The 15109-nt window shown below is 50.3% G+C and overlaps 1 protein-coding gene and 1 long non-coding RNA gene across 2 annotated transcripts in view; one reads left to right on the top strand and one right to left on the bottom strand.

Annotated features, from left to right (window-relative positions):
- Nucleotides 1-1381: 1381 nt before the first annotated feature.
- On the bottom strand, nucleotides 1382-11277 carry PSMD6 (proteasome 26S subunit, non-ATPase 6). The gene is made up of 8 exons (XM_075938502.2): nucleotides 10956-11277; nucleotides 8380-8585; nucleotides 7463-7608; nucleotides 5864-6083; nucleotides 5649-5757; nucleotides 4500-4668; nucleotides 1793-1870; nucleotides 1382-1685 (listed from the first exon to the last, which is right to left on the bottom strand). Exons 1-8 carry the CDS (start codon nucleotides 11098-11100, stop codon nucleotides 1589-1591), a joined length of 1170 nt encoding a protein of 389 aa, XP_075794617.2. The 5' UTR covers nucleotides 11101-11277; the 3' UTR covers nucleotides 1382-1588.
- Nucleotides 11278-11973: 696 nt separating this feature from the next.
- Nucleotides 11974-15109, top strand: part of LOC102460386 (uncharacterized) — a 48846-nt gene continuing 45710 nt past the window's right edge. Inside the window, exon 1 of the long non-coding RNA XR_012906588.2 lies at nucleotides 11974-12783. This is a non-coding gene — a long non-coding RNA (uncharacterized LOC102460386). The remainder of the gene's footprint in view (nucleotides 12784-15109) is intronic.

Here is a 15109-nt window from a genome sequence, read left to right as displayed (position 1 = left end):
CCTTCCCCGTTTTAGCTGATGCCACCATGCTGAACTCCGAGCTCTCCTCCATTAGTCACATCATGCAAGGCAAGTTCACGAAGACCAGGATTCTTTTATTTATACTGGGACAGTGTGAAACCTTTAACGCTGCCCACTCTACTACTGCTGCTTAGAAAAAGTGAAGTGTGAGCTAGCTGCCTCCTCCATCCCAACCAGCTGATTATAGATGCAGGTATTTGGGGGGAAAGCTGAGGATGACCCAGTTTCCCACATCATGCATTTCAGAACCCTTCAGTGAAGAGTGATCTACAGCCTAATGCGACCCTTCGCGCACACAGCTTGTTGCTGAGGATTCTAAGCTTTGCAGGCCAGCAAGATGTTGTTTACTCAGACAGAGACGAGTCCCCCATGGCATATGGAGATAAAATGTAACTCTTGTCCTCTACGCTCCACTCACCTGCCATACAGCCCAGATGAGGGGTTTGATGCTCATCAGCATGCACATATCAGACTAGCAACGAAAGTGGCTGTAAACACATGTAGCTCCCAAGCACCTCTGCATAAAATGTCTGCTAATAACACTGCACAGGGAAGCTTTTCCTTTTTAGAGAAAGCTCTGAGCCACCCAACTCAAGCAGGGATGGGGGCAGCAGCTGGAGGCTCATGCTAAGGACAGAATTGTGTGCCACTGCGACAACAGCAGCCTCCGGAAGTTAAATGTTTTCTCCACAACCGCTCAAGGCTATCTGCAGCATGTGATTTATGTTGCTGACGGATGTAGCAAACTGCAATAGTGCCTCCCACTGTTTCCTACCTTACTATTGAAACTTGGCAACCTAACGCAGTGGCTAACCCCAGATAATGTGTTGTTTTAATCAACACAAGTGACAATCTATGGAATATGCGGCTGTATATCCCTTTCTCTTTGTCCACACTTAACAGTTTAAAGCACTGCCACTCGTGGCCCCGGTGCGAGTGCTAGGGGAGACCTCTGCAAGGAGAGGAGCTATGCCGCCTGGATCACACTGGCGCTTAACAGTGCTGGAACTTGCATTCGGGGGTGTTTTTTCACACTCCTGAGCCAGAAAGTTCCAGCGCTGTCATGTACTGCTGTAGACTTGGCCTTCATGAGTGTCTTTCAACCGCAATCTCTTCAGGTTACGGAGTCTCTCTGTATACTACCCACAGAGCCCCACAGCCTTTGGGTTCTACCATGTAAGTATTTCCTTCTATAACTAAGCTAGCTAGTTTTCTGAGGCACAAGTGAAATTCCATGAGTAATGCTGGGACTGACGCTAGTTTTTGTTTGTCACAAATATGAGCCCTGCTTTCTAAACATAATAGTTTAGTATGAAACAATATTGAACATTGTACATGGTCAAGCACTGAGCATAGCACATTACATTCCACTGTATTATACATTTAATGACCGGGGGGGGTCTGAAAACACGAATAGAACGTTTATACAGTTACATAATGAAAGACTGTAAAACCCCTACTTCTCACAATTTTCTTAGCTACAGGTTATCAACTTATACAGTATAGATTACTTCCAAAATGGGTTGAAACAGCTAAATTTTGCATTCCATTATTTTTTTTTAAAGTGTTACATATTAATTACTCTGGAAAGTTTCTGAACTCTATTTAGCAGCAAATCTCCTTTCTTGATGGTTTCTTGGTACTGCCAGTTCTTGCTATCCGGCCTACAAATGACGAAGAAAGGGTTTTATAGTGAGAAGTCACATTAAACTTGACAAGAGCTTTTCTATAACTGATTAGAATACATATTAAACTAGATTAGATACTGTACCTGTTAGTTTCAACTATCTCATTTACTTTGTCTATTTTGCAATGCAGTCGCCCAGCTGCAATAAATCTTGAAAGCTCCCTAATTAAAAAAAAAGTATGCATGTTAGATGTTGCACAGCAGATTTGCAGGCTACCACAAAGTGTTGTTTTCATCCCTCTCCACTTTTGAAAAAAGCCTTCAACTACTTTTACCTCTACATCTATTTAAGGGACTGATAAAGGGACTTTCGTGCACCACCTTTGCTCAAGTACTTCCTTTTTATTCTATTGTATAGTACCTGAGCATTTGAAGCTGCCTACTGTTACATTAGTAGAATGGCTCCAAGCCAGAACAATTACAAAATTAGGTGCCAGTACATTAAATAACGATGGGTATGTCTACACTTGTAGACATGGGTATGTCTACACTTGCACAGCGAATGTCAATTTAGCAGGCCTGGTGAAAACACACTAATTCGATGGGTGAGAGCTCTCCCATCGATTTTTATACATACTCCACTTCCTTGAAAAGCATAAGGGAAGTCGATGGGAGATGCTTTCCCATCAACAGAGCACAGTGTAGCCACCATGGTAAGGTTAAACCCTGAATCCTTCCAGTAAATAGTCCATTGGAATGCAAACAATCAGCAGAAGAGAGCGCATGGAAGAGTCAAATATTGGACAGTAAGTGGAAAACCTGTTCAACTGCCCACCACTGAGAATAGCTGATTTAGCACTACTTGTCAACAACTTTTCTAAGAGAAACAGTACAAAGACATTTGCCATTTCCAAGCAGCCTGTTAAAAGGTTTGCTTAATAAACCTCACTTGCTTTATTTCCTGGTCCAAATAATTCTTAAGAAGCCATATCACTTTAACAAACTAGAGTGGCTTAGTGTGGATAATAAGGAAAAAATAATACTGGTGCTGAACCAATGCCTATGAATTGATATAGGGATAGGTTAAACTTTTCCTGTTAGTCTGTTTCCACAGAACTGTTTGCAGCTAGGAAAGAACTGAGAATGAAAATAAATAAACCGATGGTCGTGCACGACAACATGGATAAGTACTTATAGTAAACCAGGTAAGTTAAAATCATTAATAACCATCTACTCACACTATAAATGGAAACTGGTATAGTTAAGTGTTGATCTAGATTAATAGGATTATATTCAGTTTCCTTTCAAATGATCAATTTTTCTACACTAATTTATTTATGCACATTCCTGCATATTCTGTCCTAACAGGGAATATTTAGAAAAAATACTTATAGATTGAAGCAAGTTGTTACTCTCAAGGTGTTCAAATAGAAGCTAGCTATAAAATTATCATAGGCAAGGTCCACTAATTTTTCACTCTCGATTTAACTGCAAATCCCAGTTTAGGTTACAGTTTAGGTTACCACAAAGTCCAGGTTGAGGTCTGATTTTTGGAAAAATCACAACAGCTGCCCACACTTTACCTAATTCGAAGTGCAAATATCAGGTCTCATCTACACAGCAATTATAAATGAGTCAGACAATCCAGTTAAAACCTGTAGTGAAGATGAAACTTAAGTGTCCCAAAACTGGAACCTGGCCAGTCAAAATTTAAAGAACACCATCAAGTCTCATCTAATTGTTATATCCTCGTTCCCTAAATTCAATTATAGCTGTAATGCTGTATTGGTGGCCCTTAATCATATCCTTTACAGAAAAAATACTTTAAGGTATTTATCGCAACCTATCAGAGAAAAAAGGAAATACTAGACAATGCATTTTTTAAAAACAGACTTAAATATGAGACTAGTAAAAAAAAATCTTGCACGCATACACAACTTGATTTGTGGATAGTCTAAATAATAGCTCTTCTCTATTTGCTATCTGTTTATTTGTAGCACAACCACTGTAAACTTGTTACTTTAGAAAGGACAACTCAAGTCTATAACAGGGCTGGGCAAAATATGGCCCACAGGCCGGATCCAGCCCATGGACACAGCAGGAAGCCTCAAGAAAACTCCCTCTCTCCTCCTCCTCCCCACTCTGCCCCCACTCAGAGAATCAACTGCTGGACCATTTGTATTTCACAGCTGTGAGCCTGGGGGTAGGAGAGAGATGAGGAGCTACCCCTGCCCACTCCCATTGGCCAGTTTCCAACCAATGGAAGCTGCCTGTTTGAAAAACATGAAGCACCTCTAGCTTCAGGCTCTTATTCAAATGCAAATGGCCCCTGCAGCCTGGGACCAGGCAAGGCAAACAGTAAGGCTGCCTGAGAAACATCCAAACTCCTGCATCTTAATTCCTTGCCCCAGGTCACAACCCCTTCCTGCTCTAGGTCACAACCCAAACACCTGTACCCTCTTCTGCACCCCCCAGTCCCTTGCCCCAGGACACACACCCCTTCTGCCCTGCTCACAACCCAAACCCTGACCCCAATCCCTTGTGCCAGGTCACAACTCCTTCCTGCCTAGGTCACAACCCAAATCCTGGCACAGGCACCCTGCACCCCATGTCACAACAGCCTCCTTCACCCAAACTCCCTCCCAGGCCCCACATGCCCTCCTGCATGCCAATCTCTTACCCCAAGCTCTCTACTGTAGCCAACCTCCATCCCAAACGCCACACCATCTCCATTAATAGCACGGAAGAGTGCAGCCCTTGACCACTTTCCAAAAATCTTGGAGTGGCCACCCATCAAAAATTATTGCCCACCCCAGTCCATAACGTACAAAAAAAGTTACTTTTAACTTACTGATCTATGAATTCTACGCCTACTCCGAAAGCTTCTGCCATATATCCTAGTGTCAGTGACCGGTAGGATTCTAGGAGTTGGCTGTATGCGTGGATCCTCATTTCCCGTACATAATAACGATAGTGAGGAGCAAACAGCCAATCTTTTTTCATCTCTTGCTCTACAATAGCTGAAAAGATAAGAATCACAAGTGCAGTCTGTTATGCAAGCATAGCATACAATGGAGTTCAATAAGCAATATGGTATATGATAGGGATGTGAAAGGTGAATTGATTAGCATCAGTCTTAACAGGTAACGCTTACCAGTTCTGGTTAAAACTGGTGGGGGCTAGAGCAGCTCCCCACCTGCTGCAGGCAGGGGGCTGTTCAAGCCCTGCAGGGTCTACCACCATGGTGGGTTGGAGTGCTACTCATTTGCCCCTCCTTTAATTGGTTAACCAGCTAAATACCATGTTTCACCAGTTACCCAATTAAACAGGATTTTACATCCCTAGTATATGATCATACTGGATCCCTGCATCCTGTATGCGTGAAGGGAGACACAGGCACAATCAAACAGATATTCACATCTTTAACTATAGCACTTGCTTTGTGTTGTTTGATCAAAACGTTTTCTTAAGAGTAGAATAGTTGAGGGTAAGACTAGTTTTCTATTGAGGGGGTCTTTAGTTTTCAGAAGCTACAGACATGTCAGGAACTACTGGTGGGTGGTTTGCACATGACTATGGGCTAACTACAGAATGAGGACCAAAGACAGCAAAGTGGCTTTTTGATCACACCCTGTAAAATGGTGTTAGCGGTCTAATTTTAAGAACCTCCCCTCACCCGGATGCCATCATTCTGAATACTCATTTTAAAAAACAACCCCATATTTTAGGGAGTCCATAAATAATGCAAGAGCAGCTTACTTTACATCACTGAGCTGCAAAGGGAGTGCTGTATACGATAGTGATTCACTTAGGATGATTAGTTAAGGCAGCGAACCCTACAGTAAATGAATGATTTTAACTGTCGGGGTTTGACAATACTAGCTACACCTACAGTCCACCCCCAAAGCAATGCTATACAACTCTATGACTTGCAGCAAGCTGATCACTGGACCTAATGAGAAACACAGGGGGAAAATACTGGAGTATGAAACATCCTTACCTAATGACTGGAAGAAGACTGAATAACGACATTCATAGAGTGAAAAGAGATACTGTCGTACTGTTGGTAAACTATGCAACACTTCTAGAATCTCTGCCCCTTTAATAACCTGAAAATTGAACAACATTTAGAAGTTTCACATACTAATATCTGGAAAAAATGAAAGTACAATAATTTGATCAGTTTCAATCAGTGCAGTCATTTGCTTTACTTGCCTTCTCTCTAAGGTCAGGTCTGTCTAAGGCAATCATGCTGACATAGACAGTATATGTTACAAATGTTTTGTAATCCATAAGTTCATAGGATGTAAACGTTGAAACTGTATCAAGAAAGAGTTCTGCTGCTTGTTTGAAATCTCGAATAGCTACGCAGTAAAGACCTTGGTAGACTTTTAGACGATTTCTCCTGTCCCAGTCTCCTCCTTCCTCTATTAGACTTAAAACAAATAAGATATTTATTTACCTGTTTTTAATCAGAAAGAATGAGTACTGTAGATTTAAACGAGATTAGAGTGCATAAGGAAGTCTTAGTTATGAAATACACTATGTTGTAACAACTGAGGCTTCAGAAATGCACTTGTCAGTGGTAGATACTTTCCTTGGTAGGAAAGTCAAGCAGTGTGTAAAAAAATAACAAGTTTCTAGGCTGTATAGTTTTGGTGATAAACTTCCAAAAAGATGCAGTATTGTCATCCTGAGTCTAAAGATACATACTTGCCATGCATCTGTTGTTCAGCTTTGCCCAGGAACCATTCACAGGAGAGAACACAAAATATAGGGACTGAAGGAAGAGTAAAATCAAAAATCTCTCATTACAACAACCTAAGATTATCCAGATCCAGCAGTGGAGACCAGCTAGTCGCAGCCACCCAAAAGCTCCATAGTGTTTGGGGTATGTGTGTTTCTTCTCCCTTCTAGCAGCTACAGGAAGGGAGAGATTTGGAAACAAACTTCACACACGCAGGCTGGTCAGGAGCTGACAAAAAATTCAAGCCCCAGGTAGTGTCCAGGAACAGCAAGCATCCTTGCAGAAATCCCAGCATGGCTACCTCCTCACTCCCAGCAGCTGGAGATTGTAAGGGCACTAGAGTTTCCCAATATGGGATTTTCCCCATAACTTTAATTGATGCACCATTCACTCCTCTTTCATATCATCCTCTGGTTAGTGGGCATCTGATAAGTTTTTGAAGCCCTAGTTAGGGATGTGAATGGGTTAATTGGTTACCCAGTAAGCATCACCTTTACAGGGGTGATAATTACCGGGTACCAGTTAAATGTTACCCAGGAGCAGCCCATCACAGCTGGGGGGCAGCTACAGCCCCGCAGGGTTTAGGAGCTGCCCACCCCATGTGTGGGAGCAGAAGCCAGCATCCTGGTGGACTTGGGGGAGGGGGAGAGGCTGCTCCAGCTGGGCTAGAGTGGTGCCACCTGGGATCCCACTTAATTGGTTAAGCCAAAGGTTTAATCCGCTATCTGATTAACCAGGATTTGACATCCCTAGCTCTGGTTATGATTGTTTGTGTTTTTCACAACTTTACCAAGGATCATAACGTATAATCACTAGATTTAATTTAAAATCATTAAATACTGAGAACACAAATGTCAGGTTTTTTAATTATAAGCTCTCTGGGGCAAGAAGTCTGATCTTTCAGATTACAAAATGCACTGTACACTTAACACAAGAATAAGTACTAATGTTTTAAAATTATTAATAAGCCAAATATTCTGCCTTCAAAACTAGGGTTTTGTTAGATATATTTAACTAATGATGCTTTACTTAAAGGTCACACCTGGCCACAGATCTAACAATGGTACCTTTTTGCCTTTTCAATGTTCCTTGTGATAAGGTCATTATCCATGTAAAACAAGCCAATTCTAAGAAGGTAGAACACAATATCCAGACGATGTCCCAGTGCCACAGTTTTGTCATATGTCTTCCGGAAAGCAGTCAGAGCTCCTTCCTAAAGAGACAGAATTTTCTAAAATTAGAACATAAAAAAGAACTGGTACCTCACTAAAATGGTTTATCAAGAGACGCTGTCTTCGGTGTTACCAGGAAAGTATACAGTTTTACCGTCCTGAAAAACATTTTAGCGGTACTCGGGCCAAAAATATACAGGCAAGTGAAATGGGGTCTTGGCACTTAAAAAAACCTGGCAGCCATCTTAAAAAAACAGTTTAAACTAAGATAGCATGCTCTGACCAAGCTGTACCAGCCATAACAGAACTGTATATCCCAAATAATAGAAATACCAACCTTCTTCGAAAAAAGAAATTAACATTCAAAACTTGTCAAAGTTTAAATCTAAAGTTCCAAAAGTTACTCCCAAATTAGCTTGAATCCCTAATGATTGTACGAATCCAATGGCTAACTCATATTATATATGCAATTACAACGCAAAAGCTTAAAAACAAAACATTAGATAGGTAACAAACATTAGGTAGGTAGAAAACACTGTCTATAAAATATTTTGAAAACTTTTAAATGGCGAACTTTCATTTGTTCTTTTTAGTTTGCCTTTCACTTCCTACTTTTATAGCCCTTTTCTTTCTCTTGCTGCCTTGTTTACATCTCACCATTCACCCGACCCAGATGTGGTTCGATTTCCTCCAGATCATGAGTCAGCAGGCCTCCTCTAAATATACAGCATGCATAGTCATTTGTCTAGTTTGAAAGACAATAAATGATTTTAAATGTTAGCAGCCCAAGCAAATCTGGTCTTTTAACTCACCTTGTCCCCAATCCGGCACAGGTACTCAGCTTTGGCCATCATTGCATCACGGATTTCGCTCTCCCCCAAGATCTTTTCAGCATCTTCCAGTTCATTGTCAAGACGTTTTAATTCTTCTTCATTCGCCTTCTTCATCTTATTCAACAGCTCCATGTCCATCGGCCAGTCAAGTGGCTTGCAGAGTGCTTCATAGTACGGGGCCATATCTGAAAGTGAACGGGGATAGCTCTTGCTGACATGAACATCGCCGCACAGTCACATAGCGATAGCCTGAAGTGCTAAAGGAAGACTCCCAGATTAGTTACCAGGCGGGTACCTCTTACAAAGGCCGTTTAGACACTGGCCAGGGAAGAGTGTTTCAGTTTCTCTTCCTAGGCTCCAGCCTCCTGCTTGTTCTGCAGGACGCATTCACTCCCTTGTGCCAACCGGCTCTTTGGCTACAGCCGCCTGGGCCCTTCGCCTGCCCCTAGCCCGACACAGGGGCCATGTCCTTTGCGGAAGCAGCGCCGAGCACCACGCGGCCCTGGTGCGGGACGGGCGCTGCCGCCCGGCGGGACAAGGGGCGGCTGTGAACATGGGTCCCCAGGGGCCAGGCCCGAGGGGAGCTGGGCAGCGCGGGAGCCCGCAGCGTGTTCGGGGCGGGGAGAGGAGCCCCGGGCTGCACCTGGGGGAGCGCAGCGAAGGGGCCTGTGGGGGGCCCCGGGCCGCGGGGGGAGCGCAGCGAAGGGGCCTGTGGGGGGCCCCGGGCCGCGGGGGGAGCGCAGCGAAGGGGCCTGTGGGGGGCCCCGGGCCGCGGGGGGAGCGCAGCGAAGGGGCCTGTGGGGGGCCCCGGGCCGCGGGGGGAGCGCAGCGAAGGGGCCTGTGGGGGGCCCCGGGCCGCGGGGGGGAGCGCAGCGAAGGGGCCTGTGGGGGGCCCCGGGCCGCGGGGGGAGCGCAGCGAAGGGGCCTGTGGGGGGCCCCGGGCCGCGGGGGGAGCGCAGCGAAGGGGCCTGTGGGGGGCCCCGGGCCGCGGGGGGAGCGCAGCGAAGGGGCCTGTGGGGGGCCCCGGGCCGCGGGGGGAGCGCAGCGAAGGGGCCTGTGGGGGGCCCCGGGCCGCGGGGGGAGCGCAGCGAAGGGGCCTGTGGGGGGCCCCGGGCCGCGGGGGGAGCGCAGCGAAGGGGCCTGTGGGGGGCCCCGGGCCGCGGGGGGAGCGCAGCGAAGGGGCCTGTGGGGGGCCCCGGCCGCGGGGGGAGCGCAGCGAAGGGGCCTGTGGGGGGCCCGGGCCGCGGGGGGAGCGCAGCGAAGGGGCCTGTGGGGGGCCCGGGCCGCGGGGGGAGCGCAGCGAAGGGGCCTGTGGGGGGCCCCGGGCCGCGGGGGGAGCGCAGCGAAGGGGCCTGTGGGGGGCCCCGGGCCGCGGGGGGAGCGCAGCGAAGGGGCCTGTGGGGGGCCCCGGGCCGCGGGGGGAGCGCAGCGAAGGGGCCTGTGGGGGGCCCCGGGCCGCGGGGGGGGCGCAGCGAAGGGGCCTGTGGGGGGCTCCGGGCCGCGGGGGGAGCGCAGCGAAGGGGCCTGTGGGGGGCTCCGGGCCGCGGGGGGGGCGCAGCGAAGGGGCCTGTGGGGGGCTCCGGGCCGCGGGGGGAGCGCAGCGAAGGGGCCTGTGGGGGGCCCCGGGCCGCGGGGGGGGCGCAGCGAAGGGGCCTGTGGGGGGCTCCGGGCCGCGGGGGGAGCGCAGCGAAGGGGCCTGTGGGGGGCTCCGGGCCGCGGGGGGAGCGCAGCGAAGGGGCCTGTGGGGGGCTCCGGGCCGCGGGGGGGGCGCAGCGAAGGGGCCTGTGGGGGGCTCCGGGCCGCGGGGGGGGCGCAGCGAAGGGGCCTGTGGGGGGCTCCGGGCCGCGGGGGGGGCGCAGCGAAGGGGCCTGTGGGGGGCCCGGGCCGCGGGGGGGGCGCAGCGAAGGGGCCTGTGGGGGGCTCGGGCCGCGGGGGGGGCGCAGCGAAGGGGCCTGTGGGGGGCCCGGGCCGCGGGGGGAGCGCAGCGAAGGGGCCTGTGGGGGGCTCGGGCCGCGGGGGGAGCGCAGCGAAGGGGCCTGTGGGGGGGCCCGGGCCGCGGGGGGAGCGCAGCGAAGGGGCCTGTGGGGGGCTCCGGGCCGCGGGGGGAGCGCAGCGAAGGGGCCTGTGGGGGGCCCCGGCCGCGGGGGGAGCGCAGCGAAGGGGCCTGTGGGGGGCTCCGGGCCGCGGGGGGAGCGCAGCGAAGGGGCCTGTGGGGGGCTCGGGCCGCGGGGGGGGGGCAGCGAAGGGGCCGGGGGGGGCTCGGGCCGCGGGGGGAGCGCAGCGAAGGGGCCTGTGGGGGGCCCCGGGCCGCGGGGGGAGCGCAGCGAAGGGGCCGGGGGGGGCTCGGGCCGCGGGGGGAGCGCAGCGAAGGGGCCGGGGGGGGCTCCGGGCCGCGGGGGGAGCGCAGCGAAGGGGCCGGGGGGGGCTCGGGCCGCGGGGGGAGCGAAGGGGCCGGGGGGGGCTCGGGCCGCGGGGGGAGCGAAGGGGCCTGTGGGGGCTCGGGCCGCGGGGGGAGCGAAGGGGCCGGGGGGGGCTCGGGCCGGGCCCGCACTCACTGTGGCGCCGCACGGCCGCCATGAGCTCATCGCGCACGGCGGGGTCGGGGCGCTGCGGCCGCAGGCTGAGCAGGAAGCGGAGCTGGGCGATGCGCAGGTCGGGGTTCTTGGGCAGCCCCTCCTCCTCCAGGTTCTCCAGCGGCATGGCGGGCGGGCGGGCGGGCGGCGGGGCGGCCAGTGACTCAGCCGCCCGGAAACGGAAACCGGCGGCGGCTGCTGCTTCCGCCCGCCCGGGCCCTGCGCCGCCTCACACAGCGCCCCCTGCCGGGCAGCGCCGCAGCCTCCCGGCCCCTCAGCGATCCGCCTGCGCGCCCGGCCCCGCCCCCTCACACACCCTCCTTCCCTTCCGGCCCCGCCCCTCAGCGATCCGCCTGCGCGCCCGGCCCCGCCCCCTCACACACCCTCCTTCCCTTCCGGCCCCGCCCCTCAGCGATGCGCCTGCGCGCCCGGCCCCGCCCCCTCACACACCCTCCTTCCCTTCCGGCCCCGCCCCTCAGCGATCCGCCTGCGCGCCCGGCCCCGCCCCCTCACACACCCTCCTTCCCTTCCGGCCCCGCCCCTCAGCGATGCGCCTGCGCGCCCGGCCCCGCCCCCTCACACACCCTCCTTCCCTTCCGGCCCCGCCCCTCAGCGATCCGTCTGCGCGCCCGGCCCCGCCCTCGGCCCCGCCCCTCAGACACCTTCCTTCCCTTCCGGCCCCGCAACTATCCGCCTTCGCGCCCGGACCCGCCCCCGGCCCCGCCTCCGGCCCCGCCTCAGGTTCTGGCCCCGCCCCCGGCCCCCGCCCCCTCAGCCTGGCCCCGCCCCCGGCCCCGCCCCCGGCCTGCCTCAGACACCCGCCTTCCCGCCCGGCCCTGCCTCTGTCCCCCCCCCCCCCCCCCTTCCTCAGATACACGCCCGGCCCCGCCCCCTTTCTTAGACACCTCCCCCGGCCCCGCCCCCTTTCCCCCGGCCCCGCCCCCTTTCAGACACCTCCCCCGGCCCCGCCCCCTTCTGCCCCCCCCCCAGAGCCCATGGCACCTGCCTGACCCCCCCGAGACACCCACCCACGCGCGCTGTGAGGCCCCAACACTGACACCCCGGCCCCGCCCTGACGATGCCCCTTAGCGACTCCTGACACCCCCTTGCCATGCCCTGGAGACCCCGACCCCTCAGACCTGCCCCACCCTATCCCTGAGACCCCTGGCCCCCACCGCGACCCCTGACATTGGCATCCCCGGGGCCAAGATCCCTGACAGCCGCCTTCCCCTAGAAACCCAGCACTGCTCCCCGAAGTGTTCTCCGACCCTCGGTCCGACCCACCCACCCACCCACAGAGCCTGATGCTGACACCGCTTCTCCCGCCAGGCACCCACAGGCTTCTCCAAATGGGACATTGCTCCATAGACTTCCCCCACTGACACACGCCTCCCACTGCGACCCAAACACACCACAGCCTCAGTAGAATCAGACATCACCAATTCATACACATGCACCCCCCCACACACACATGTTCAAGTTTCTGATTTAAATATGAAACATTTCTACCAGCTCTAATATTTCACACTAACACTTTAAAACCGAAAAGGACTATCTTGATCTGACCTCTGGGATATCGCAGGCTACAGAAACTCACTCACCCACTCCTGCAATAGGCCCATAACCTCTGGCTGAGTTATGGAAGCCCTCAAATCTTAATGTAAAGATTTCAGAAGTTATAGAGACTCCACCATATATCCTACTTCAAACGAGCAAGTGATGCCTCATACTGCAGAGGAAGATCAAAATCCACCAGAGTCTGTGCCAGTCTGACCTGGGGGGAAATTCCTTCCTGAAAACCCTCATATAGGTGAGACCCACCAGCTTCATCATTTCTTAATATTTTTTGGTGAAAAGTTTGAGCATTTGTTATAATGTTAGTTTATCTAATATTTTAGTTTGGACATTTAAAGGAACAAACACTTTTTGTTGTTTTTAGGTATTTGTATTGCTGTAGCCCCTCCTGATATCAGCTGAGATTGGGGGACCATTGTGTTAGCTACTATACTGCCTACTATACTGCCCTACAGATTTTACAATCTAAGATCCCTGTTTAGGAAACCATTTACATAGACAAGGCACATTATTTTTGAACTTTTGTGATTGGCAGCACTACCTATGTAGTTTTAATTTTAACTGTGTTCAATTTCTGTCTAATGAAATTTTATGTTTGTTTTTAAAAGAACATATGAACGGCCAGACTGAGTCAGACCAGAGGTCCATATAGCCAAGTATCCTGTCCTCCTACAGTGGTCAATGCCAGGTGACCCAAAGGGAATACAGGAGGTCCCTGACATGTGAACGCCCGAGTTCTGACCCCCTGCACTTACAACCATTTTTGTAAGTGTGAAAGGGGCCAATGCCCCTCGACTTACATCCTCTTCCCGCATTTATGATGGCGCATGACGCCTATCGTAAATGAGGGCTCGAATTATGACACCCCCAACTTGCAACGCTTTCCCAGGAATGGATCACGTCGCAAGTCGGAACAGAACAGTAATCATCGAGTGATCTCTCCCATCACCCATTCCCAGGTTCTGACAAACAGAAGCTATGGCTACCATTCCTGGCTAATAACCATTGATGTATCTATCCTCCGTTAATTTATCTAGTTCTTTTTTGAACCTCATTACAAGTCCTGGTCTTCATAGCATCGTCTGGCAGGGAGTTCCACAGGTTGACTGTGTGTTGCATGAACAAATACTTCCTTTTGTTTGTTTTAAATCTGCTACCTATTAATTTCATTTGGTAGTCCTCAGTTCTTGTGTTATGGGAACAAATAAATAACTTTTCCTTGTTCACTTTTTCCACATCTGTCATAATTTTTTAGACCTATATCGTATCCCCCCGTAGTCTTCTCTTTTTTAAACTGAAAAGTCCCAGTCTTTTTAATCTCTTTATATGGCAGCTGTTCCACACCCCTAATTATTTTTGTTGAGATGAAGTGACAACATCTGTACACAGTATTCAAGATGTGGGCAGCTATGGATTTATATAAAGGCAATAAGATATGCTCTGTCTTAGTCTCTATTCCTTTTTAAATTATTCCTAACATTTTGCTTTTTTGACTGCTACTGCAAATTGAGTGCATGTTTTCAGAGAACTATCCACAATGACTTCAACATCTCTCTTTTGAGTAGTATTAGCTAATTTAGTCCCCATCATTTTGTACATGTAGTTGGGATTATGTTTACAATGTACATTACTTTGCATTTATCAACACTAAAATTCATTTGTCTTTTTGTTATCCAGTCACCCAGTTTTATGAAATCCTTTTGAAGCTCTTCAATAGTCTGCTTTGGACTTCTCTATCTTGAGCAGTTTAGTATCATCTGCAAAATATCTCAATCTTTGTTACCTTATTCCAAGGTAACACATAAAGTTAGTTTCTGGGGGTGTCATTTGAAGACTGTAACATTATCTGGAGTCACCAGGTGGCACTATACATACAAATGATCTTGTGTGAGTGATAATATGACCCGGTCATCTGCAAAACTAGACAATCTATCTCTCTGCTGCTTAGTGGAAGTCTTGAATTTGCAGACTGCTCCAGGAGAGTCAATTAATCATTTATATATATGCTGAAAAGGTTCAGGCTCAGATTACATTCCTGTGTAATTCCCGTCTCTTGTCTGAATCTGTTTGCAAAGTGTTTATTTTTCTGCTGTATTTGATAGGTTGATATACTGATAGAAAGTCATGTTTTCACACTAATTCCAGTTACTGTCAATTTAAGAGTCAGTCCTGGGTGCCAGACTCTATCGAAAGCTATTTATATAGTTATATAAAGCAGAAAAATTTCACCCCTTTTTATTTTTGTGTATGTTTGTTGATCATCTGCTGTGTTGATATTGGGGAGGTTAAAAGCCTTAAAAGGCTTCCTAAATGATTTCTATGTTGTGTTTCAATATCAATTTGAGATAGAAGCAAATTTATAAAGGCAAAAATGGAAGTCGAGCACCTTGTTCCTACAGATAGCTAATGCAAGTTGGACACCTGAGTGTCATCTAAGTCTTTGTATTTTTATTATCCATATCATTTGATCTGTATGATTTCCTGAATTTGGGTTTCTGAAAGGTTTTTTTGAGATCTAGTGTTGTGAAAGGGATCTCCAGGATGGCTTGATGGCTTTAAAC

Source organism: Pelodiscus sinensis, chromosome 11, assembly GCF_052426305.1.
Source record: "Pelodiscus sinensis isolate ZL-2025 chromosome 11, ASM5242630v1, whole genome shotgun sequence".
NCBI lineage: Eukaryota > Metazoa > Chordata > Testudines > Trionychidae > Pelodiscus > Pelodiscus sinensis.
This window is presented reverse-complemented; position numbering and strand designations above follow the sequence as displayed.

Excerpts from the sequence above, each read along its gene's own strand:
- PSMD6 (XM_075938502.2), bottom strand. The coding sequence starts at position 11,100 with ATGCCGCTGGAGAACCTGGAGGAGGAGGGGCTGCCCAAGAACCCCGAC. Across the intron at positions 8,586-10,955 it reads GGCGGCCGTGCGGCGCCACA|ATATGGCCCCGTACTATGAA; the intron begins GTGAGTGCGGGC and ends GTTCACTTTCAG. Across the intron at positions 1,871-4,499 it reads GGCGTAGAATTCATAGATCA|GGAGCTTTCAAGATTTATTG; the intron begins GTAAGTTAAAAG and ends TTTTTTAATTAG.